The sequence below is a fragment of the Capricornis sumatraensis genome, chromosome 6 (genome assembly GCF_032405125.1).
Source record: "Capricornis sumatraensis isolate serow.1 chromosome 6, serow.2, whole genome shotgun sequence".
Classification (NCBI taxonomy): domain Eukaryota; kingdom Metazoa; phylum Chordata; class Mammalia; order Artiodactyla; family Bovidae; genus Capricornis; species Capricornis sumatraensis.
Window position 1 is genome coordinate 93,170,633 of NC_091074.1, and position 23,545 is coordinate 93,194,177.

The 23,545-nt window shown below is 38.2% G+C and overlaps 2 protein-coding genes across 4 annotated transcripts in view; one reads left to right on the plus strand and one right to left on the minus strand.

Moving 5' to 3' along the window:
• CENPP (centromere protein P) overlaps window positions 1-23,545 on the plus strand; it is a 233,033-nt gene that overhangs the window by 146,041 nt on the left and 63,447 nt on the right. The gene's annotated exons all lie outside the window — the stretch shown is intronic.
• Window positions 10,828-23,545, minus strand: part of ECM2 (extracellular matrix protein 2) — a 39,950-nt gene continuing 27,232 nt past the window's right edge. For all 3 annotated transcript variants that reach the window (XM_068974044.1, XM_068974043.1, XM_068974042.1), the window contains exons 8-10: window positions 22,196-22,335; window positions 18,365-18,691; window positions 10,828-13,172 (exon numbers count right to left, since the gene is read on the minus strand). In XM_068974044.1, the coding sequence (XP_068830145.1) occupies window positions 13,004-13,172; window positions 18,365-18,691; window positions 22,196-22,335 (636 nt within the window). In that variant the 3' untranslated portion in view covers window positions 10,828-13,003. The remainder of the gene's footprint in view (window positions 13,173-18,364; window positions 18,692-22,195; window positions 22,336-23,545) is intronic.

Here is a 23,545-nt window from a genome sequence, read left to right on the forward strand (position 1 = left end):
TGAGCCAACCCTGTGTCAAGCGAAACTATTGGCCAGTAGTTTCCAATATCATTTGCTCACTTCATGTCTCTGTCACATTTTGGTAGTTTTATCAATATTGCAAACTTTTCCATTGTTATTATATTTCTAATGGTGACCTATGGTCAGTGGTCTTTGCTGTTACTACACTTTACTGATGGCTCAGATGATGGTTACCATTTTTAGCAATAAAATCTTTTTAATTAGGTATATTCTTTTAAAGACATAATGATATCGCATGGTAACACTTGGCTGGGGCTGAGTGGCAGCTTCTCATTGCAATGAAACATGTGCTTCCCACCCTCTACCTTTGCCTCTGTGCACACAGTGCCCCTTTCCCATGTTACTCTTCCACCCTTTCCTCACCTCGCCTCTCCTCTCAGTCATGGCATCTGCCCTACCACCACCCTTCTAAGCTGGGTTCTGCCACCTTGTCTAGAGAACTGGGCGGCACATCATGTGAGATTGTTTTTCTAAAGGTATGTTGTTTCTCTCCCCACTTGTGAGCCCTGAGTTTGTCTTCCTCCAGCATGATGTTGTGATCTTTAATCAGAGGCTTAGGCAAAGAAATAGGCCTTGAAGTATAATGCCAAAATGTGAGTGGTCTTTTTGGCTTATTCACCCTATTCTGCTGACATGGTGACTACAGGTAGAGCCCAGGGCCCACAACCCCTCGCCATAGTCTTGAAGCTGCCAATGGGAAGATGTACCTCACAACTACATAGACAGCCCAGCATGCACAGACACACCGTTTGGATATAAACTGGAGTTTTTTCTCCACACCTTTGCACATTGTCATTCTAGACACATCAGTGTACTTCCTCTTCCCTAAAGAATTGTGAGGAGAATTTCTTCCATTCTTGGTTCCTATGAGGGTCCTCTGAAGGGGACCTATTTCTTTTCTACATGTCTGTTTTTTACTGTTTGGGTTTTGCCTTATTTAAATTTGTCTTGGTCTAAATATTGGAGAATTAGTGTTACTATTTATAGTCTTTAGGAATCGTGAATAATCTGCACATTATTATCTTGTAAACAAGATAAGTTTCAAAATTAGAAAAGCATTATTCACTTTACTTACATTTTATGAGAAGAAGCATTGGTTGCATGTATGTGTATATTCAGTTGCTTCAGTTATGTCCGACTCTTTGCAACCCCATGAACCGCAGCACGCCACGCCTCGCTGTGTCCATCACCAACTCCTGGAGTTTACCCAAACTCATGTCCATTGAGTCGGTGATGCCATCAAATCATCTCATCCTCTGTCGTCCCCTTCTCCTCCTGCCTTCAATCTTACCCAACATCAGGATCTTTTCAAATGACTCAGCTCTTTGCATCAGGTGGCCAAAATACTGGAGTTTCAGCTTAAACATCAGTCCTTTCAATGAACACCCAGGACTGATCTTTAGGATGGATTGGTTGGATCTCCTTGCAGTCCAAGGGACTCTCAAGAGTCTTTTCCAACACCACAGTTCAAAAGCATCAATTCTTCAGGACTCAGCTTTCTTTATAGTCCAACTGTCACGTCATACATGACTACTGGAAAAACCATAGCCTTAACTAGATGGACCTTTACATTAAGTATATTTTAATGGATTGTGTAACGGTCTCTTATAGGAAGGAAGAGACTTCACAAGGAACACTTTGGTCATCCATTTATTCAAAGAATGGTGTTAAACGCAGTGAAAAAAGGCAAAGTGGGGTGGAGTATTGTCAGGGAAGCCCTGAGGAATGTGAGAGGATGTGCCTTGTAAATACCTACTTTAAGAATGTTCTAGACCATCAAATACTAAGATGTAAATAATGTATGTTATTTATGCATAACCAAGTTTGTATATAGCTCTATTCAGTTCAGTCAGTCAGTCGTGTCCAGCTCTTTTCGACCCCATGGACTACAGCACACCAGGCTGCCCTGTCCATCACCAACTCCCAGAGCTTGCTGAGACATGAGTTTACCCAAACTCATGTCCATCGTGTTGGTGATGCCATCAAACCATCTCATCTTCTGTTGTCCCCTTCTCCTCCTGCCTTCAATCTTTCCCAGCATCAGGGTCTTCTCCAGTGAGTCAGTTCTTCGCATCAGGGGGCCAAAACATTGGAGTTTCAGCTTCAGGATCGATCCTTCCAATGAATATTCAAGACTGATTTCCTTGGACTGGTTGGATCTCCTTTCAGTCCAAGGGACTCTCAAGAGTCTTCTCCAGCACCACAGTTCAAAAGCATCAATTCTTCAGTGCTCCACCTTCTTTATGGTCCATACATGACTACTGGAGAAACCATACCTTTGACTAGATGGACCTTTGTTGGCAAAGTAATGTCTCTGCTTTTTAATATGCTGTATAGATTGATCATAGCTTTTCTTCCAAGAAGCAAGCATCTTAATTTCATGGCTGCAGTCACCATCTGCAGTGATTTGGGAGCCCCCAAAAATAAAGTCTGTCACTCTTTTCATTGTTTCCCCATCTATTTGCCATGAAGTGATGGGACCAGATGCCATGATCTTAGTTTTCTGAATGTTGAGTTTTAAGCCAACTTTTTCACTCTGCTCTTTCACTTTCATCAAGAGGCTCTTTAGTTCTTCTTCGCTTTTTGCCATAAGGGTGGATGTAGCTGAGGTTATTGATATATCTCCTGGCAATCTTGATTCCAGCTTGTGTTTCATCCAGCCTGGCACGTCTCATGATGTACTCTGCATATAAGTTAAATAAGCAGGGTGACAATATACAGCCTTGACGTACCCCTTTCCCAATTTGGAACCAGTGTGTTGTTCCATGTCCTGTTCTAACTGTTGCTTCTTGACCTGCATACAGATTTCTCAGGAGGCAAGTAAGGTGGTCTGGTATTCCTGTCTCTTTCAGAATTTTCCACAGTTTGTTGTGATCTACACAGTCAAAGGCTTTGGCATAGTCAATAAAGCAGAAGTAGATGTTTTTCTGGAACTCTCTTGCTTTTCCAGTGATCCAGCAGATGTTGGCAATTTGATCTGGTTCCTCTGTCTTTTCCAAATCCAGCTTGAACATCTGGAAGTTCATGGTTCACATACTGTTGAAATCTGGCTTGGAGAGTTTTGAGCATTACTTTACTAGCGTGTGAGATCAGTGCAATTGTGCAGTAGTTTGAACATTCTTTGGCATTGCCTTTCTTTGGGATTGAAATGAAACCTGACCTTTTCCAGTCCTGTGGCCACTGCTGAGTTTTCCAAATTTGCTGGCATATTGAGTACGGCACTTTCACAGCATCATCTTTCAGGATTTGAAATAGCTCAACTGGAATTTTATCACCTCCACCTGCTTTGTTCATAGTGATACTTCCTAAGGCCCACTTGACTTCGCATTCCAGAATGTCTGGCTCTAGCTGGATGATCACACCATGGTGGTTATCTGGGTCATGAAGATCTCTTTTGTATAGTTCTTCTGTGTATTCTTGCCACCTCTTCTTAATACCTTCTGCTTCTGTTACATCCATTCCTTTTCTGTATATAGTAGGCATTCCCAAAAACTTCTGAAAGATGTGAATTCATGGATTTGATATGACTTTATGGGCTGTTTTGAATGTTCAAGCATCTCTCATGGTGGACTAGGCTCTGTAGGTTATAATGAATTGACTTTATACAGTAGGTCATGACCCATGGGCAGTTTCTAGCCCACAGCTGTGGTTTGTTTGGAGCACATGTTATTTTTAAAAAACAGGAAATTTACATCAAAGGCCAGATTTACCATATTTTAAAAGTTCAATTTGGAAAAGACCTCACTGAATTTCTGTGCCATTCCAGCAAATGGGTGAGCTCTCGGCGGTGGTCTTCTTCAGATGAGTTTCTGGTCCCTGGCTCTCACCTGCCGTTCTTCTATACCCAGTGCTTCTAAGGACTCACTTCTACAACCTGCAAGTTGAGCTACTGTTTAATGTTTTCCTCTAAAAAGGAATTGATGCCATAAGTAGTCATTTTAAATGAATTGAGTTGGATTTATAAGACTATGGGTATCAAATATTTTCAGATAATGATTCATAGGTCAGTTTGCTTTCACGAATGAGTATAAGTAATGGTTTTCTTTTAAATAAATTTTGTGCTTCCTGATGTGATACAAAAGGAAGTACATGATATCACCTATGTGGGATTCTTGCCAAAAATATTCTGCCTAAATCTAAGCAATGAGACAAATGTATATTAGGGGACATTCTACATGGTAGCTGGCTTGGAATCCCTTCAAAAAGTGAAGGAGTGAAACACATAGACTGACAGTTGCTACTCTAGATTACTAGAGACTAAAGGCAAGTGAATTCTGATTGGATCTTGAGCCATGAGATCTACACCACACACAGCGATTTGGACATTGTTGGGACAGTTGGGGAACTCTGAATATGGACAGGATGTTGATACTGAATCAATATTAAATGTCTGGGGTTTGAGAATGTGAGAGAATGTGATCATTGTTTCATGGTTATGTAAGAAAATGTCCGTGTTCTTAGGAGACTCATACTGAAGCACTGGGGCAACATGTTATATCTGCAACTTACATTCAAATAGTCCAGCCCCTGGACCCCACAAATACATATATATGTATAGATATGAATGTGGAAAGAGTGAAAAAGATAGAATGAAGATGACAAAATATTAATTGGTGAATATAGGTGAAAATGTATAGATGTTCATTGTATTCTTTCAACTTTTCTGTGACCATTAAAAATATTGCTAAATAAATGGGGAATAAATGCTAAATATTTGTGGGAAATAAGGGAATAAGTTACCTTAAATTAATTTTAACTCTGATTTATCCTTAACTGCAGTGGAATATTTACATGAAAAATTTAAGCTAAATGATTAAGGTCTTATTCTACATTTAGGGTGGGTTTTATGAGTCTGTTGATACATGGGAAGTGTTTGTGTATTTTTCTGCATAGAAGAGCCATCAGAATCAGAGCTTCAATCATACCTTCAAAGGGTAGGTCCATTCTTCAGATAGTTTAGAACTACTGACCTAGAATAGATTTACAATTTTCAGTGCATTCTTTATTCTGAGTATCACACAGTAGTTAATATCTCAGACAGTTCATATATAAATTTGGTAATTGTGAATGTAATTCTCAACTTATGTAAAGCAAATGAATTTTCAGCAGTTTCCAATTTATAAAAAGATTTTCTTGTATCTTACATTAAGTTGTTCGTTTAATGTAAGTTTATTTGATCACAGAGATTCTGTTACTTAGAAACACACCATGACATTCTAGTAACATGATGTATTCCTTTTCTTTTCCAAACTAATATGTGTTTAGTGCAATCACATGTTATTTTTAATACAGTCTACTTTCCCTTGTGTGGATTCACATTCTTCACATTTTGTGCAAAGGGAGAGACTCTAAGTTTTTTTTAATCCATTTTCTTGTAGAAAAGGAAACAATGTCAAAGAAGAAAGAATCATGCCATTTATTCTTTAGTTGTGTAATCACTAAGCTCTATTGACCTAATTAGAAATAGTCACCTCTTTGCCAATAACAGGGTGTGACAGACCAAATTTCAATGTGACTTATAGGTTCAACTCTTCCTGTTCAGAATGTTGAAGCAAAGACATGTGAGTAATATGTTATAATATGCCAAAGTGTTGTTTAAGACATATAAGATGAAATGTACACTAACTCATAACTACACTATTTACGTAGATTATAGTTCCTCTAAAAATCTTTCACGAGTGCTTCTGGGTCTGTTGCAGTAGGTTTAATCAGAGCTGATGTTCAGAAGAAAAGTAAATACTTAAACACCCCAGAACCATCTGCCCAGAGCACGCTGCACCTGGCCAAGGCTTATACGCAGACTCTTACTATATCCCTGTAGACCAACTTGTGGATTATCACTATGGTAGAAACCCATCTGCAGGACAGATTTTTTGATCAAGTAGTCTTCTCGTTTGGCTATTTTAAATACAGTTTCTCTCTCTCTCTCTCTCTCTCTCTTTTTTTTTTTTTTTGGTTTTATGTTATTATAGTGAATCACACTTGTAAGTCACAATTACTTTTCTTTCCTATTATCAGGATTTTTAAAAATCTGCTTCTAATCTACTCCCATATCTATGACAATAAATAGTTTAGATTCTTTGAGTTCTGGTTTTACACTGCATTTATAACATGTTCTAAGCTGGTTTCATTCTGTTCTGTGCAATGGATGTGAGCATGCACTGACACAGCACAAAGGCCACCAAGCTCAAGAGAGCTACTGACATGGCTGCAGCGTCCCACGTGAGCCCAGCCCTCTACAGAGAGCGTTATCAGACCCCTGCTCTACTGTAACAGGCCCATTCCTTGCTCCAGTATATATCACAACCTAAGGAATCCTTTCCTTAAATTATTAATATCTACCATATTATGAGACTTGGCAGCCTTGAATAAGTCACTGAACTTTCCTACCTTCTGGTTTCCCAGCACCTATCCTTGAGGGAATGGAAAGTCATCTGACGTCCACCCTGTGCTCAGAACTGTCGTGGATGTCACCTTATTTAACCTTCGCAGACATCTTGGTAGGCAGATATTCTCCTCAATTTCATGGGCAAGGAAACTGGAAATCAGAGTCTAAGTAACTTGACCATGTCCACAGCTAATAAGGATTCCAGTTTCAGACCCAAGATACCCATTCTTGTTTTTTCATTGCAAGAGATGAACTTCATTTGTCATAGACTTCTAGGGTTTAAGGCCCCCTGGAATCATCTGGTATAGGTTAGAATTGGCCAGAAACATCTATTTTCATACATGTGTGTGTGTGTTACTCGCTCAGTCGTGTGCAATTCTTTGCAACCCCAAAATGCTTTTAATGTTTTTGAATTTTAAGTTGAATTCATATTCAACTATGGACAAATGAATAATTCAGTCATTACCAATTTGTAAATACTTCTCCTATGAGGACACTTTCTGTTTTCTAAATAAGGGAAAGAGGTGAAATAGATATCATAGAGGGTTTACCCAGTCCTTTGAGGTTTCACTTAAACAGCAGAACTTGAGTATTTTATTCTTTTATGTCAGCATCTATGAACCTAGTAATTCATGTTGTTTAAATGATGGCTTTGGAAAACATTGTCAGTGTTGCTGTTATAGAGAACAATCAGTTGTCAAAGCATGACTTATTTTTTTTATAAAATATACTCTGCCTTCTAATGTCCATGTCAGAAAATATTAATAAGAGAAATTATTCCTTACTAATTATATGACTGTATATAAATCTTTATCACTTTTCCTTTAAAAATCCTTAAATTTTGCACATTTCTCTTTGTTTTGTTTAGGGATAGTATTAATGTCAACTTTGGACAGCTCATGAGCTGATCGTTTAGACTGAGGGATCAACAATTATATTAGTACCTACTCTATACACAGAATATAGGGATTCAAGAAATGAATTGTCTCTTATTTTGTTTTACAATCTTTTAGGAAAACATGGTATACCTTCTACCAATCTACTGTACAACATCCTACATTGCAAATAAATAATCAATGCAGACCTAACTCATAAAACCAGACCTGTCTATCAAGAGGTTGGTGGAACAGATGCCAAGTACTGAAGGGAGGAGGCACTTGCTGAGGAGCTGGGCTTCTAGGCACCGCTTGCCTTGTGCCTTGGAAGCTCCTTGCGGTCAGATCATATGGCTCAAGTCAGATGCAGCCATATAGTAAACTTATTCCCCTTGAAATTGAAAGTCGGTACCCATTAGGCTTCTGCTTATGCCCTTCTCTTCATCCACCCCTCACTGTAACCTTTCCTTCGGATTCCCCTCCAGCTGAGTGCATTCCCGTCCTCCTGCCTAAATTCTATAGTGACACCTCCAAACTTCAGCATATTCTCACCCAAACTGTCTCTTTCTCTAAATTTCTCAGCAGCATCACTGAGACTCAGAGCAGTTTTCCTTTTTATCTGCTTTTCTCTTCTTTGTATCCCTTGCCTGGTAGATGACTATCCCTTTTCTTTTTTTCTTTGTATCCCTTGCATGGTAGATCACTACTTCCCTTTTCTGTTTTCTTTTCTTCTCTTCCTTTTTACAATCAATCAGTTCATTTTTTAAATTTTATTTATTTTTATTTGGAGGATAATTGTTTTATAATTTTGAATTGGTTTCTGCCATATATCAGCATAATCAGCAATAGGTATGCACATGTCCCCTCCCTTCTATCAGTTCATTTTATTTTTAATATATTCTCTATTGGACTTCCCTGTGGCTCAGTGGTAAAGAGTCTGCCTATGATGCAGGAGACACAGGTTGAATCCCTGGGTCAGGAAGATCCCCTGGAGGAGTGCAAGGCAAGACATTCCTGTATTCTTGTCTAGAGAATCCCATGGACAGAGGAGCCAGGCGGGCTACAGTCCATAGGGTCACAAAGAGTTGGACACGACTGAAGCAACTTACCATAAACACATGCATATTCTCAGTTATTCATGGTTCATAATGTCCTTCTGAGATTGAGCCCCTCAGAAGATGACAAATACGGCAAGCTTGCCTTCAGACTTAACCTCCAGCAATGAGAATGTAGGTTTGTTTTTTTTCTCTTTCTTTTTTTCAAAGTCTCTGTCATACGTATCCCTGTTTCTGCTTGTTCCTCCTGTCACCTATACTGAGTGGGTCCCTCTTATTCTGTTTCTAGATTATTAGAGTGGTGGCTCTTTTCCCTTCATTACTTTCATATACCTCTCTTCAGAGTTTTTTGGCGGTGTCCTATATTTCTCACTGCAGTTAAGTATGGTGTCCTCTTATGGGCCTTCCAGGCCACCCCAAGCCTCTTATTTCCTGTATGGTCTCTCCTCCACTGGTGAACCTCAACTATGCTTGGCTCATGCCTCTTTGCTTCAGTCAGTTATTCCCTCCCCTTCAACTGATTCAAATTTCAAGCCCCAGTTTAAGCCTAGGGATCTTCTCCCCCAAACTCAGTGCTAGTTATTTCCTTTACCATATATACCACAGACTTCGTTATTACTCCTGATCTAAATTTGTCAACTCAGGGAAACCATTTTTGCCTATAGCACACTGTGGCACCAGTAAAAATTTGGGATTTTATCCTAATTTAGCTATATACCCATCATCTGTGGCTAAATTTCCACATACCAAATCTAAAATTATCTTGAAACAAGAATTATAGTTAATTATTAACACTTTCCAGTGAACTTAAAGGTTTTGACTACACAGTTTGAGCAGTTGCTGAAATAATCACATTCTTCTGAGTGAATGAGGTGATCATCCTTACTGCTCTTAGTGGTGTCAGTGTGGACTAGAGGCACATTTCAACTCCCGTTGTGGGTGGTGTTTTCCATGTTAATAGAAGAAGTCATCCAACTTTAACCTCAAGCCCAACTCCTAAGGGATGTACGTAGAGTCAGTCACTTGACAGTGAAAGCCGAAGGAGACAGTGTTGTATCTTCTCAATCCTGTTGGCAGCACCTGCCAGATTTATGGGTGCACCTACCCACTCTCAAGTGTCCAGACTTTGCACTTTCGGGACTGCATTCAGCAGATGTATGTTAAGTCCAGGCTCAGTCACATACTCCCTGTTGTCCCCAAATGCCGCATATTCACCCTCAGGGTGTTGCCTGCTCCATAGGGAGTCACACAGTCTGGCAGAGACAAAGATGTGATCCCAATCTCTGCGTGCAGCAGCACTGCCATATTGTCCCCATCATATAGAACATGCACTCACGCTAACTGCCTTTCGGGGTGTTTTAGGTCAGAGGTCAGCAGTCTTTGGTTGTGACAGAGGTGCTCAGGGCTGATCCCCACTATGGTGCTGGAGCTCCAAAGGAACAGATACAGCTACTAAGCTTCCTTGTCCCGGCATACCCAGAGGTTGGCTCTGTTCAGGCAGCTGTAATCCTGGTAACTAAGAAATGTTTCTTCAGGCCAAAGGTCTCCAGTGAAGTTCTCTGAAAGTATAGGAGGTGCTGAGGAGAGGATAAGGACCCAGGACTTTGGCTGAGTGTTCTTTATGACTTTTAGAACTTGATGTGTGATTTATATAGTACCTTGTCTATTGGTTTCAAGAAATAAGGGGAGCTAGGGAGGCAGACAGGAACAGTGTCAGCTAACCCTTTCTGATGGTAGCAGAGCTGTTTTGTCTGAAGGGAGTACACAGACTCTGTGTACTTCCTCTCTCAAGGACGCTTCCTCCCCAGGGCACCATGAACTCCTGATGAGCCATGCTTGAAAACCATTGATGTGTTCCAAGAATGCTGTTTTGTAATTGAATCAAGTGATCTCAGAAAAGTAAAATGACTGCATAATTACTGGAGACCAAGATGGGTACCCAGATGTCCTGATTCTTGGTGTAATTATTTCCTCATAATTCTAGGCCATAGGTTTCTTTAACCACATCATATCTTTAATGCTTTTTATGAAATACCTTAATCTACAATAAGCCAAATCTTAAAATTGAAAATATAGTTAGTATTTCGTGTACATGTGTGCAAAGACGACACACTATTAAATATTTTCAGACCATGACTGGGCCAGGATTTCCTTAGTGTACATCTATGTTAGTAATTACAGTATACTTCTGAAGCCAAACAGAACACCTCTTTGTTATACATTATATAAACATTATATATCATGAACAGTGTTTGCTATATGGACATTTATTTTTAAAAATGAAATTAAAGCTTCTATCCAGAGCATTATAAAATTTCAAAGCAAACAAGTTCAATGCTAGATATATTTTATATTTTAAATTATATAATCAGTAAAAATAAAAGCATCTTCCAACTTAAGAACAAAGCTTCCATCAGTCATTCTGATTTTTTACCTTTCTAGAGATTCTTCTCCCAACAGGGTATCTCTCAGTGCACAGTAGTGTCTCAGTGTGTGCCTGGGTCTAGTGTTACTCCAAGCCTTCTGGGGGGTTGCAGTGTCTTATTGCGACTTTTCTATTTGCACACTCTAGAGACCCACAATCTGGGAATACCCCTAGGCCTAAGGCAGAGGGGCTTTGGGACCCCAACATACTTTATTACATCACCACCCTGTTGTACTGATTTCATCACACTTGACTTGTTAATTTGATTGTCTGTTTGATTTCCTGCTTATTGCCCCTAAAACACCACACATTCCCAGAGAGCAGAGACCTCATCTGATCTCTTCATCCCTTTCTCTCTAAAACAGCATCTGGGACACAGCTGATTAAAATCAGAATGACAAATTAATGCAAGAATGCTTCAGTATTCATCTCTGTTGTCTAGGATGCTAATTCTTTTTACTCACTTTATTTGGTTTGAGTCCCTCTGACAGTAATTTTTTTACTGTTTAAATTGCTTTAAATCATTTACATTGATGCATATATATTCAAACAGCACAAGGGTTCTTGTTAAACAAATACCCGTATCTTCTTGTTATTTGTCCCTTTCATTCAACTTGGCCAATTTAAATTAGTAATGCTTCTACATACCCAAACTGGTTCTAAATCTGAACTTTTTGTTCCATAGATTTTATTTCTCTTCTTAGACACCTGGCCTTTGATGCTTGATTCTAGCAGTCTGTATCATATTGTTATTCTTGTTCATTTTGTGATCTCGAAAGCCTATATGTTAAGAAGGGGGGCTTAGAAATAACGTTATCTTAAATGGAATAAATCAAACTTCTACATCTTGAAAGCTCCCCAGGTAATAATCAACTTTGATTGAATATGCTGTTTACTGTCAATTTTATATGAAAGGTTGGCAATATTAAGTGTACTCACTATGCATATCACACTTCCCAAATACTTTTTATTCTTCTCTGGTTCTCGTAAAAGCCCTGTGAAATGGGGCTGAAAGGCTCTGAGAAATGTGGGAGAACTATTAAAAGATTAAATAACTAAAGTTTGAAAAATTAGAGTAATCTGCCCAATGGGGCCAAGACTTGAAATTAATCTGGTGTTTTAATTAATTAAAAACACCTAATCTGGTGTTTGTCCAAGGTACAAAACTGGGGGTAACAAGAAAAATCAACATGGTTTCTATATGTGTCTTTTAAAAATTATTTTAGAAATAAAGATAAGATATCATTATATAATGAAAATTTTAATACATGATATGATTTTGTTAGGATCTACTACATAATGAATACTAATAGCTTTATGTTGTATTGAGTAAAAAGATACATTTGAGCAAATTAGGACAAAGACAAGAGATGTTAACAATGACCAGAGGAGCAAAAGTTTTTAAATGTATGCATTAGGTTTCTATTTACAAGGTTTAGTCAAGGGTAGTTAACATATATTTTAAGCAAACTCCACTGCTTTCCATAAATCTTTTGATCTTGAGCAAATAATTATGAGGGTGATCTTAAAATACTGTTAAACTTTTTAGACTTACAGAGAAATTGTAAAAATCATACAGAATTCACATATATCCTTCTCCCAGTGTTCCCTAATGTTAATAAGCACATACTTAACCATAGTATAATTCTCAAAACCAGGAAATTAACTTTATAGTAATTATATTTTAATTCTATTCATGTAATTAATAGAAGGAACTAAAGCTAAGCCAATGATTAAGTTTATTTATATCAATAATTATATTATAGGGTCTTAATTACTTACAGAAAATTAATAAATTTTTGCTTTAACAGAATAATAAACAGAACATTAGTTCATAAATTCTACCTATTATTTTTTCCAGCCGTCCACTTCTTGGTCTTGAACATACATACTTTTTTAAAGGACTTAGGGAGTTCTTAGCTAATAGAAATTCTATGGTCTGTTGTAAAGGGCGTATTTAGTTTCAGATTCTCTCAGTCTGCTTCAGCAGCACACAACATCCTATTCTTGTGAGAGAAGTTTGCAACAAGATCGCTTCTTTCTAGAGTGTGAAACTGAAAGCTTCACTAAAACTGTTAAAAGACTAAACCTTGTAGATATGTGTTTGGTTGTCCTGTGCATTGGTGAATCAGGTTGACTAGCATGATATTTTAATATGACATTGTATCTCTTATTGAGGAAAATGCTACTAAAACAGATATATGAGTATAATTTATAAGTGACAAAGAAAAACTTGGAACTACTTGATATTTTGTGGTTTAAGAACAATACTTGAATATGACCTTATGCATGAAAATGCATAGGATGATATTTCTCTTGTTTTAATGTAGTTGTTTTCAAGATGAAGATGTTCCAGATTCGAATCATCTTCTTCTTCAGCATTGCAAATTTGTTCTGGAAGAATATTCCTGAGGAAAAATAGACATGCAGGTCATAAAGGATTGAAGTAATATTCCACCTTCATAATTTAGGAGTTAAAATAAAATTAGATCCTTGTCTCATATACCAGAAAAAAATCCAAATATGTCAAGATCTACATATGAAAAAATGAAGTCATAGAAGTGATAGAATAAAGCATGGTTATACCCCAGGAGGGAGGGAGAAATCTTCCTATGTGTGACTCAAAAACCAGAAGCACTAGAAGAAAAGATTAAAAAATTGGCTACAGTTTTTTTTTTTTAATATAAAGTTAAAAGACAAATCACAAACTGGGAGAAAGTGTTTGCAACTTAAATAAAGGGCTAATATACAAAGACCTAAAAAAATCTAGGAGACGAGAGAAATCAGAAGGGGAAAAAAAAAAGATACCTGGTGACCAGTTTACAGAGGAGAAAATGAAATGACATGTGAACATAAAAGGATGCTTAATTTCATTTATGATAAGAAAAATTAAATTGAAATGATACTGGCATGCCACTCTAACTTATCAGGTTTTTCCACCTTTCCACAGAACAAATCAAAGCTCATTCACATGTTCTGATGATAGAGTTGTATAGGATCAAGCATCACTGAAGGGAATTCAAAACTGTTCAGCCCCATGGAAAGGAATCTGGCAGTATATAACAAAATTACATATTCATTTTATTCCTTTCACTCAGCAATTCCATTTCTAGGGATTTATCCCAAAGTTAGATTGGAAAATACAAAATTATATTTGAACAGAGTTACTTATACGCACAATTGCATTCATCTCACACGCTAGTAAAGTAATGCTCAGAATTCTCCAAGCCAGGCTTCAGCAATACGTGAACAGTGAACTTCCAGATGTTCAAGCTGGTTTTAGGAAAGGCAGAGGAACCAGAGAGCAAACTGCCAACATCCGTTGGATCAGGGAAAAAAAGCAAGAGAGTTCCAGAAAAACATCTATTTCTGCTTTATTGACTATGCCTTTGACTGTGTAGATCACCACAAACTGGAAAATTCTGAAAGAGATGGGAATACCAGACCACTTGACCTGCCTCTTGAGAAACCTGGATGCAGGTCAGGAAGCAACAGTTAGAACTGGACATGGAACAACAGACTGGTTCCAAATAGGAAAAGGAGTACGTCAAGGCTATATATTGTCACCCTGCTTATTTAACTTATATGCAGAGTGCATTATGAGAAATGCAGGGCTGGAGGAAGCACAAGCTGAAATCAAGATTGCTGGGAAAAATATCAATAACCTCAGATATGCAGATCACACCAGCCTTATGGCAGAAAGTGAAGAAGAATAAAGGGCCTCTTGATGAAAGTGAAAGAGGAGAGTGAAAAAGTTGGTTAAAGCTCAACATTCAGAAAACGAAGATCATGGCATCCTGTCCCATCACTTCATGGCAAATAGATGGGGAAACAGTGGAAACAGTGGCTGATTTTATTTTTCTGGGCTCCAAAATCACTGTGGATGATGATTGCAGCAATGAAATTAAAAGACGCTTAGTCCTTGGAAGGAAAGTTATGACCAACATAGATAGCATATTAAAGAGCAGAGACATTACTTTGCCAGCAAAGGTCCATCTAGTCAAGGCTATGATTTTTCCAGTGGTCATGTATGGATGTGAGAGTTGGACTGTGAAGAAAGCTGAGCGCTGAAGAATTGATGCTTTTGAACTGTGGTGTTGGAGAAGACTCTGGAGAGTCCCTTGGACTGCAAGGAGATCCAACCAGTCCATCCTAAAGGTGATCAGTCCTGGGTGTTCATTGGAGGGTCTGATGTTGAAGCTGAAACTCCAATACTTTGGCCACCTCATGCTAAGAGTTGACTCATTGGAAAAGACTCTGATGCTGGAGGGATTAGGGGCAGGAGGAGAAGGGGACAACAAAGTATGAGATGGTTGAATGGCATCACCAACTCAATGGACATGAGTTTGGGTGGGCTCCGGGAGATGATGTTGGAGAGGGAGGCCTGGTGTGCTGCGATTCATGGGGTCACAAAGAGTTGGACACGACTGAGCAACTTAACTGAACTGAACTAAACACGTTGTGGCATTATTTATAGTATAGAGAAGTGGAAACAATCAAAAGTCTATCAGTAAGAAACTGGTTGAATAAAGTCCCTACATAATAGTACTATTCAGTTATTAAAAGGAAAGAGGATATTTTCTACATACTGATATAGAGTGATATTCAGGATATACTGATAATTTTTCAAAGTAAAGACTAGAAAAAAGAGAAAAGAATAATACTTATTATTCTTATTCACAGATGAATAATACTTCTATGTGATAATGTATAATAATTATATACATTATATACATATAATGATATATGTATAATAATTCTGAGGGGTTATGGAATATGAATGTGTATGCTTACAGTTTCAAAAATAACACTGGAATCATCAACAGGAAATTAATTTAAAAAATTAATCAAAGAAGAAGGATGAAATACAGTATAAGGGACAGGCATAGAAAAATATTATGTAGAAAGTAGCAATTCCTAAAAAACTTTTGAACTGTAGCGTTGGAGAAGGCTCTTGAAAGTCCCTTGGACTGCAGGGAGATCAAACCAGTCAGTCTAAAGGAAATCAGTCCTGAATATTCATTGGAAGGACTGATGCTGAAGCTGAAGCTCCAATACTTTGGCCACCTGATATGAAGAACTGACTCATTAGAAAAGACCCTGAAGCTGGGAAGGATTGAAGGGAGGAGAGGAAGGGGACGACAGAGTATGAGATGGTTGGATGGCATCACTGACTTGATGGACATCAGTTTGAGCAAGCTCCGGGAGTTGGTCATGAACAGGGAAGCCTGGTATGCTGCAATCCATGGGGTCGCAAAGAGTTGGACACGACTGAGTGACTGAACTCTAAGCAAACTAAAGACCTATCTGAATATTAAATTGTTGACATACTGTTACAGAGAAAACTGTGCTTAAGCTATACATCCTCCATGGAACATATTCAAAGGACAAATTGAACTACCAAAAACATAATAAACTTAATTAAGTACTTTTGCTGTTAGTTGTAATAATGGTATGCATTTATTACCTTACAAAATAAGTTTATATATTGTAAGGTAGTGAATGTAAGTTATTGTTGGCTACGTAGATTTTCAGCTTAAGATAAGTCTACATCAGAAGGATTTCTCTATAGTGGTAATTTTTTTTGCTTTTGCTTTTTTTGTTCAATTGGAGGATTATTGCTTTACAATATTGTATTGGCCTCCACCATATACATCAGCCTATAATGGTAAATTTGATTTGGGAATATCAGTGTGACCTGTTTTTGTTCTTGTGTGTGTGTGTTTAACAAAAATGCATATTTCTGGCAGTCCACTGAAAGGCCTTGAGACTAAAAATACTTTTGAAAGAAAGATGCCTGGTGCCCAGACTGGGGCCTCTGAACACTATTCCCCAGTGAGAGGAGCTAGGGCTTTTTCAAAGGAGGCTGGCATTGGCCTGTAGTGGGGAATGTAAAAGTGAGCCATCCAAGATCTATGGAGGCCTGTCCAAGGACTTGGGATCCAGCTCAAAGGGCTCCATCAGCTGAAGATGAGACAGTTAAGAACAGTAATTGCAACTGATGGAAACATTCTTTACATAGAAACCCATAAGTTCATATTGAGTCTCCAGAGAAAGAAGGCCAGAAACAAAATAATAAAGCAAAAATATTGAGGCACCAACGTCTTTTTTTTTTCCTGAGACAGCCACTATTAAATTTTTAAAATCTTTTACAGTCTTTTTCATCCGTGGTTAATGCATATGTATATTTTTTTATAATTTTATAAGGATAAGATTGGCATAACATTGTATTAGTTTCAAGTATATAACATAATGATTAAATGTGTGTGTGTGTGTGTGTGTGTGTGTATGGTTGAAATGATCACCACCATAAGTTAATATGTATCACCTCACATAGTTACAAATTTGTAACCAACTTCTTACCATGATGGCAATTTAAAGGAAAGAACAGAGCATTTATCTTACCTTTCAGAGTAAGGAACTTGCCCTTGCTGATAAGAAAATATTATTTACAGAGGAATGTGCTTAGTCACTCAGTCATGTCTGACTCTTTGCAACCCCATGGATTGCAAAGAGCCCATCAAGCTCCTTTGTCCATGGGATTCTCCCAGCAAGAATACTGGAGTGGGTTGCCATTCCCTTCTCCAGGTTACAGAGGAATTCCATTTAACAAATGTGGAAAGAATGACAAAAATAGAAATTCATCATTTTGTTGTCCCTAAGGAAATAACAGATGCAAGCAAGAGTCATCATGAGTAAAATAAAAAACCATTGGTTCAGTGGTGGAGGAGAAAGGTTATGATGGAGATATCACACCATTGCCACCTATATCCCACCAAAAGTGGGATATTTTATGCCTCCTGATGAAACACAATAAGAACCATATGGCACAACCTAGAAATTATCTTAGCCACAAAAATTATACTCTGAATATTTTAAAGCCCTCCCCATCCCCACCACATCCCCTATAAACTTGACTCTTTGTTTTATTTTTTAGAAGTTTGTGTTTGGAATTTTAGAGATAGGTAAAAGAATGAAGAATATAATCTTCAAAGACAGGACCACAGAGCTCAAGGATCTGTTACCCTCATTGGCTGCACTAAGAAAGTGTCCCAGGTTAATCTTGAGACATTCATACTTTTTAGGCAGCGGGGATGACTCAGTCAGCAAACAGAACACACACAGAAAAATGTGTCCTCAGAAGTGAAGAAACTGAGTTTTAATAAATGTTTTCAGAATTTTGTTTTCAGAAAAATCTAGATAGACACAAGCAATTTTAATGTTTGCATACACTTAAGTTTTGTGCTCTACAGATCAGTGTGTTTGAAACCACATATGGAGGTAGGAACAGCACCATAACCTGTGGCCTTGAAGTCTCACTTGAAAGTGTCTCTAAGATTCTAGATATTATGTAATCATACTCTATTTTTTTAAAAATTTACATGGAAGTTTTCAAACATAGAAAAGTAGGGAAAAAACTATAATGAATCCTTAGTACTTATTATCATGCAACTTCAACAATCATTAACAATTGCCAGTGTTGTTTGATGCAACCTCTTGTCAGTTTTTCTTTAAATTCCAGACATTATGTCATGATCATTTAATCGTATTTTGTCACCCATGACAATTTAAATGGATACTTGAGAAAGTGAAAATTTACCGTATCTTGTTGTTGTTCAGTCTCAGGAAATGTAGTGCTTTCATTTCTTGTACCCCAGGTGGTATAGATTTTAATTCATTATGATCCAGAAACAGCTCTCGCAGAGAATGGTAAGCTCCATAGAAGGAGACTCGGTCTATGCCATCATCCACAAGCTTATTAAATGACAGGTACAGGTATTCCAAGCCTGGTTCCATGTGACCAAACACATAGCCAGGGATGCGTTCGATCTGGTTCCCGATGAGTACAAGGTGCAGCAGCGACTTGGGTAGATAGGAGGGGACATGGTAGAGCTTGTTGTACGAGAGGTCTATCGATTCTAGATTTCTAGGAGAGAGTAAACAATGTGGGTGCGTCAGGGCAGTGACTGTTAGCTCCAAGTTTTGACAAGCCAGTCAGGATGCTTGTCTGCTTTCGTGCCAGTGTTTAGTAATGATTCCCAGTAGAAGTGTGGCTATATGGTGGCTAGCTGCAAGGTTAGTGCTCTTACCTGGATAACAGCTGCTTGAGTTCTTGTCTTATGGAGAAGCACCAGAGTTGAGAGAGAAGAAGCTCATATCCTAGAGGTAATGCTGAGACCCAAAGAGGGCCCACAAATATCTCTGAGGCATAACTTATATTGGAAATAAAGTCCAAAGTTCTAGCTGACATCAAAACCCTATCCCTACAATCATCTTTGGTTCTAGCAAGGAAATAGCAGTAAGAGGTTTGTGCATTCTTCTTCCACATTGATCTGATAACTTGGGATCTGGGACTTGAGATAAGAATGAGGGATCTAGAAAAAGTTAATAACCAATAAGAAGATCTGGGAAATGTGGTGAACTCCCTAGCCTTTTTCAGAAGCCTCACCTGCAGCTTCTGCCCACCGCATGAAGATTTTTCACTTGCTGAAGACTCAGTTGCCCTGCCATTGCCACATCCTGCTAAACTTAAAGGGCCCTCAAGGTCTTTTTTCATCTCTGTCCTGCTTCTGAAACATGCCTATCCCCACGATGCTACTCAAATCCCTCATTCCCTCACGACATGACTTCAGATCTGCTCTGATGGCACCTGCTGCCGGGGCTTGACCCTGCTTCCCTGTGTAGCTAATCATCTCCCTCCTGACAGGCAAGGCCTCGACACTTTGCACTTCCCTGAGAGCTACAGCCTGAGACCATTGATTCCTCTCAAGGAAAGTGGGCTCTGTTTTTTGCTTCCTCTATCAGGTCATGCATTCTTCAGTCTCTTTTGTAAGACTTGAGATAGAGAAATAGTATCAAGGAATGAAGACAGTGTGGTATGGAATCTAATGGTGAGGGAGGAGAAAAAAGGAGAAGGGCAGCTTCCTTCCTTACTGTATTGTTATTGTTGTCTCTGAGTCATCTCTGACTCTTTGTGACTCCATGGACAGCAGCACACCAGGCTTCTCTGTCCTTCACAATCTCCCAGAGTTGGCTCAAATTCATGTCCATTGAGTCAGTGTTGCCATCCAGTCATCTTATTCTCTGTTGTCCCCTTCTCCTCTTTCCTTCAGTCTTTCCAATGAGTGGGCTCTTCACATCAGGTAGCCAAAGTATTAGAGCTTCAGCTTCAGCATCAGTCCTTCCAATGAATGTTCAGGGTTGATTTTCTTTAGGATTGACTGGTTTGATCTCCCTGCTGTACAAGCGACTCACAAAAGTCTTCTCTAGTACCATAATTTAAAGCATAAATTCTTTGGAGCTCAGCCTTCTTTATGGTCCATCTCTCACATCCCTACATGACTACTGGAAAAACCATAGCTTTGCCTATACAAATGTTGGTTGACAAAGTACTGTCTCTGCTTTTTAGTACGCTGTCTAGGTTTGTCATAACTTTCCTTCCAAAAAGTGTCTTTTAATTTTCTGGCTTCAGTCACAGTCTGCAGTAATTTTGGAGCCCAAGAAAATAAAATCTGTCATTGTTTCCACTTTTTACCCTTCTATTTACCTTGAAGTGATGGGACTAGATGCCATGATCTTAGTTTTTCAGTTAGAGCTTTAAGCCAGCTTTTTCACTCTGCTCTTTCACCTTCATCAAGAGGCTCTTTAGTTCCTCTTCACTTTCTGCAACTAGAGTTATATCATCTGCATATCTGAGGTTGTTATTTCTCCCAGCAATCTTGATTCCAGCTTGTGATCCATCCAGCCTGGCTTTTCACATGATATACTCTGCATGTAAGTTAAATAAGCAGGATGACAGTATACAGCCTTGACGTACTCTTTCCCAATTTGGAACCAGTGCATTTTTCCATGTTCAGTTCTAACTGTTGCTCCTTGATCTGCATCCAGGTTTCTCAGGAGGCAGGTAAGGTGGTCTGGTATTCCCATCTCTTTAAGAATTTTTCACAGTTTGGTGTGATCCACATAGCCAAAGGCTTTAGTGTAGTCAATGAAGCAGAAGTAGATGGGGTTTTTGGAATTCTCTTGAGTTTTCTAAGATCCAACAGATGTCGGCAATTTGATCTCTGATTACTCTTCCTTTTCTAAATCTAGTTTGTACATCTGGAAGTTCTCAGGTCACATACCGTTGAAGCCTAGCTTGAAGGATTTTGAGCATTACCTTGCTAGCATGTGAAATGAGCAAATTGTATGATAGTTTGAACATTCTTTGGTATTGGAATGAGAAACTGACCTTTTGCAGTCTTGAGGCCACTGCTGAGTTTTCCAATTTTGCTGGCGTATTGAGTTCAGCACTTTAACAGCATTCTCTTTTAGAATTTGAAATAGCTCAGCTGGGATTCCATCACATCCACTAGCTTTGTTTGTAGTAATGCTTCCTAAGGCCCACTTGATATCACACTCCATGATATCTAGCTCCAGGTGACTCACCACACCATCATGGTTATCTGAATTATTAAGACCTTTTTTGTACAGTTCTTTATATTCTTGGCATCTTCTAATTTCTTCTGCTTCTGTTAGGTCCTTGCTGTTTCTGTCATTTATTGTGCCCATCTTTGCTTCAAATGTTCCCTTGGTATCTCCAGTTTTCTTGAAGAGATCTCTAGTCTTTCCCATTCTGTTGTTTTCCTCTATTTTTTTGCTTTCCCATTCTGTTGTTTTCCTCTATTTTTTTGCATTGTTCACTTCAGAAGGCTTTCCTATCTCTCCTTTCTATTCTCTGGAACTCTGCATTCAGTTGGGTATATCTTTCCTTTTCTCCTTTGCCTTTTGCTTCTCTTCTCAGCCATTTGTAAGTCCTTTTCAGACAACCACTTTGCCTTCTTGCATTTCTTTTTGGGGGAATGGTTTTGGTCAACACTTCCTGTGCAGTGTTACAAACCTCTGTCCATAGTTCCTCAAGTACTCTGTCTATCAGATCTAATCCCTTGAATGTATTTGTCACCTCCACTGTATAATCATAAGGGATTTAATTTGCATCATACCCAAATGGCCTAGTGGTTTTCCCTACTTTCTTCAATGTAAGCCTAAATTTTGCAATAAGGAACTGATGATCTGAGCCATAGTCAGCTCCAGGTCTTGTTTTTGCTGACTGTATAGAGCAAAGACTATAATCTTCTCTGCGGGTAGAGGATTATCAAACAGTTCATGACTGCCTGTGAGGTCAACAGACCAGCACAGTGATCAGACCTTGGGTCATGCTGCTTGGGCTTGGCACTTGTATATTGTAGGTTATCCATAGCAGCAGTGACCATAGCTATCCTAACATCAGTTATATCCTGAACAGTTTGAACTCTGCAAATAACCAAGTTTTTGGTAGGGGGAGGTTCACTAAGAATGCTGTCATCTTCCTCACTCACTCATTTTCATACCCTGTTTAGTAATGGCAAAGGAAAAGAATTCATCTATGAACATCAAATTAGCATGTACTTACTCTTGATTTATCCAGGCTAAAGGAGCAATTCTATTTTCTTCAATTTTATTATAACGTAATCCAATGACATTTATCTTTCTGGTATGATTAAAAGAAATTTCAGTTATTTCTTCAATTTGGTTATTTTCTAGGTATAATTCCTATAATTAAAAGAAAATACTTATTTTTCTTCATATTACTTGATATGATAAATATATTCAATTTCACAGAATTAAAATATATTGTTTCACAGAATTAAAATCATATTATCAACTATTGTCATTAGTGTTAGTTAATGAGAGAGTCTTGCAGCTCTTCCAAATGAGTTAATTTTTTACATTGTCAGATTTTCTAGCTAGCAAAATAGTGTATTGTCTGTCCTGGTTATGGAATTAAATGAATTTAATTATTTTTAACTATAAAATGATATGATATAGCATATCATGATAATTGCATAAAGCTTTCTAACTTACAAAACTTATTCACATAAATTATTTCATTTGGGCTTCAAAGACCTAGAAACTAGAAAATAGGTAGAAATTACCCCCATCTAGTAGTGAAAAAACTCAGGCCTGGAGAGATGGCAAGGTGTTTGCAAAGTTAAACAGCTGATACATGAGAGAAATTCATGCTGGCTGGCCCCAGCTTAGAGTCATCCTGTTTCCTGCCAGTCCATGCTGTCTGTAATTTTTTTAGGCTCACATTTTTTAGGTTTGTTTGTATTATAATTTCTTTAATTAAAAGTTCGTTAAGAGCCTTCATTTAACATCAAGGTGAAGTTAGAACTATTAGTAAGTTGTCAATAGCTAGCTGCCTTCAAGTTAAATTCATTTGACTTTGCAAGGAATTTGTCACTCAGAGATCTTGTTGGAATTCAGAAGTATGATTTGTGTATATATATTTGGAGTAATTCCTATTGTAGTAATTTCCTCTCTTTGTCATTTAATTTTGGTGTTGTTGGAAGTGTGTAAAGTAAATTTTAGTGTTCTGCTTCATACCTATTTAGGGGTGAACTATATTAGTGGCTCCTAAACTTGATTGTAGGTTAGAATCACTCATCAGCTTTTTAAAGTATAAATTCCAACTTAAATTAACAGCACGCTCATTTATACATTGAAACTGCAGGTGTGAAGTGGTGCGTTGAAAGTGTTCAGAGTGTATGTACATGCATGGACAACAGCTCCCAAGAAGCTAGTAAGAGGGTCTCTGGAAAGAGAAACCAGGGATGGGAGTGTCAGACATGGAATGGAGACACACTGCTCTTTTGTACTATTCAAGTGTTGTGTGTGTGCATTTTACTGTGTGCATGCATTATCTATTTAAAATTTTATTTTTAAAAAACCCAATAAATTGTTGACCCCATTCTCCAAA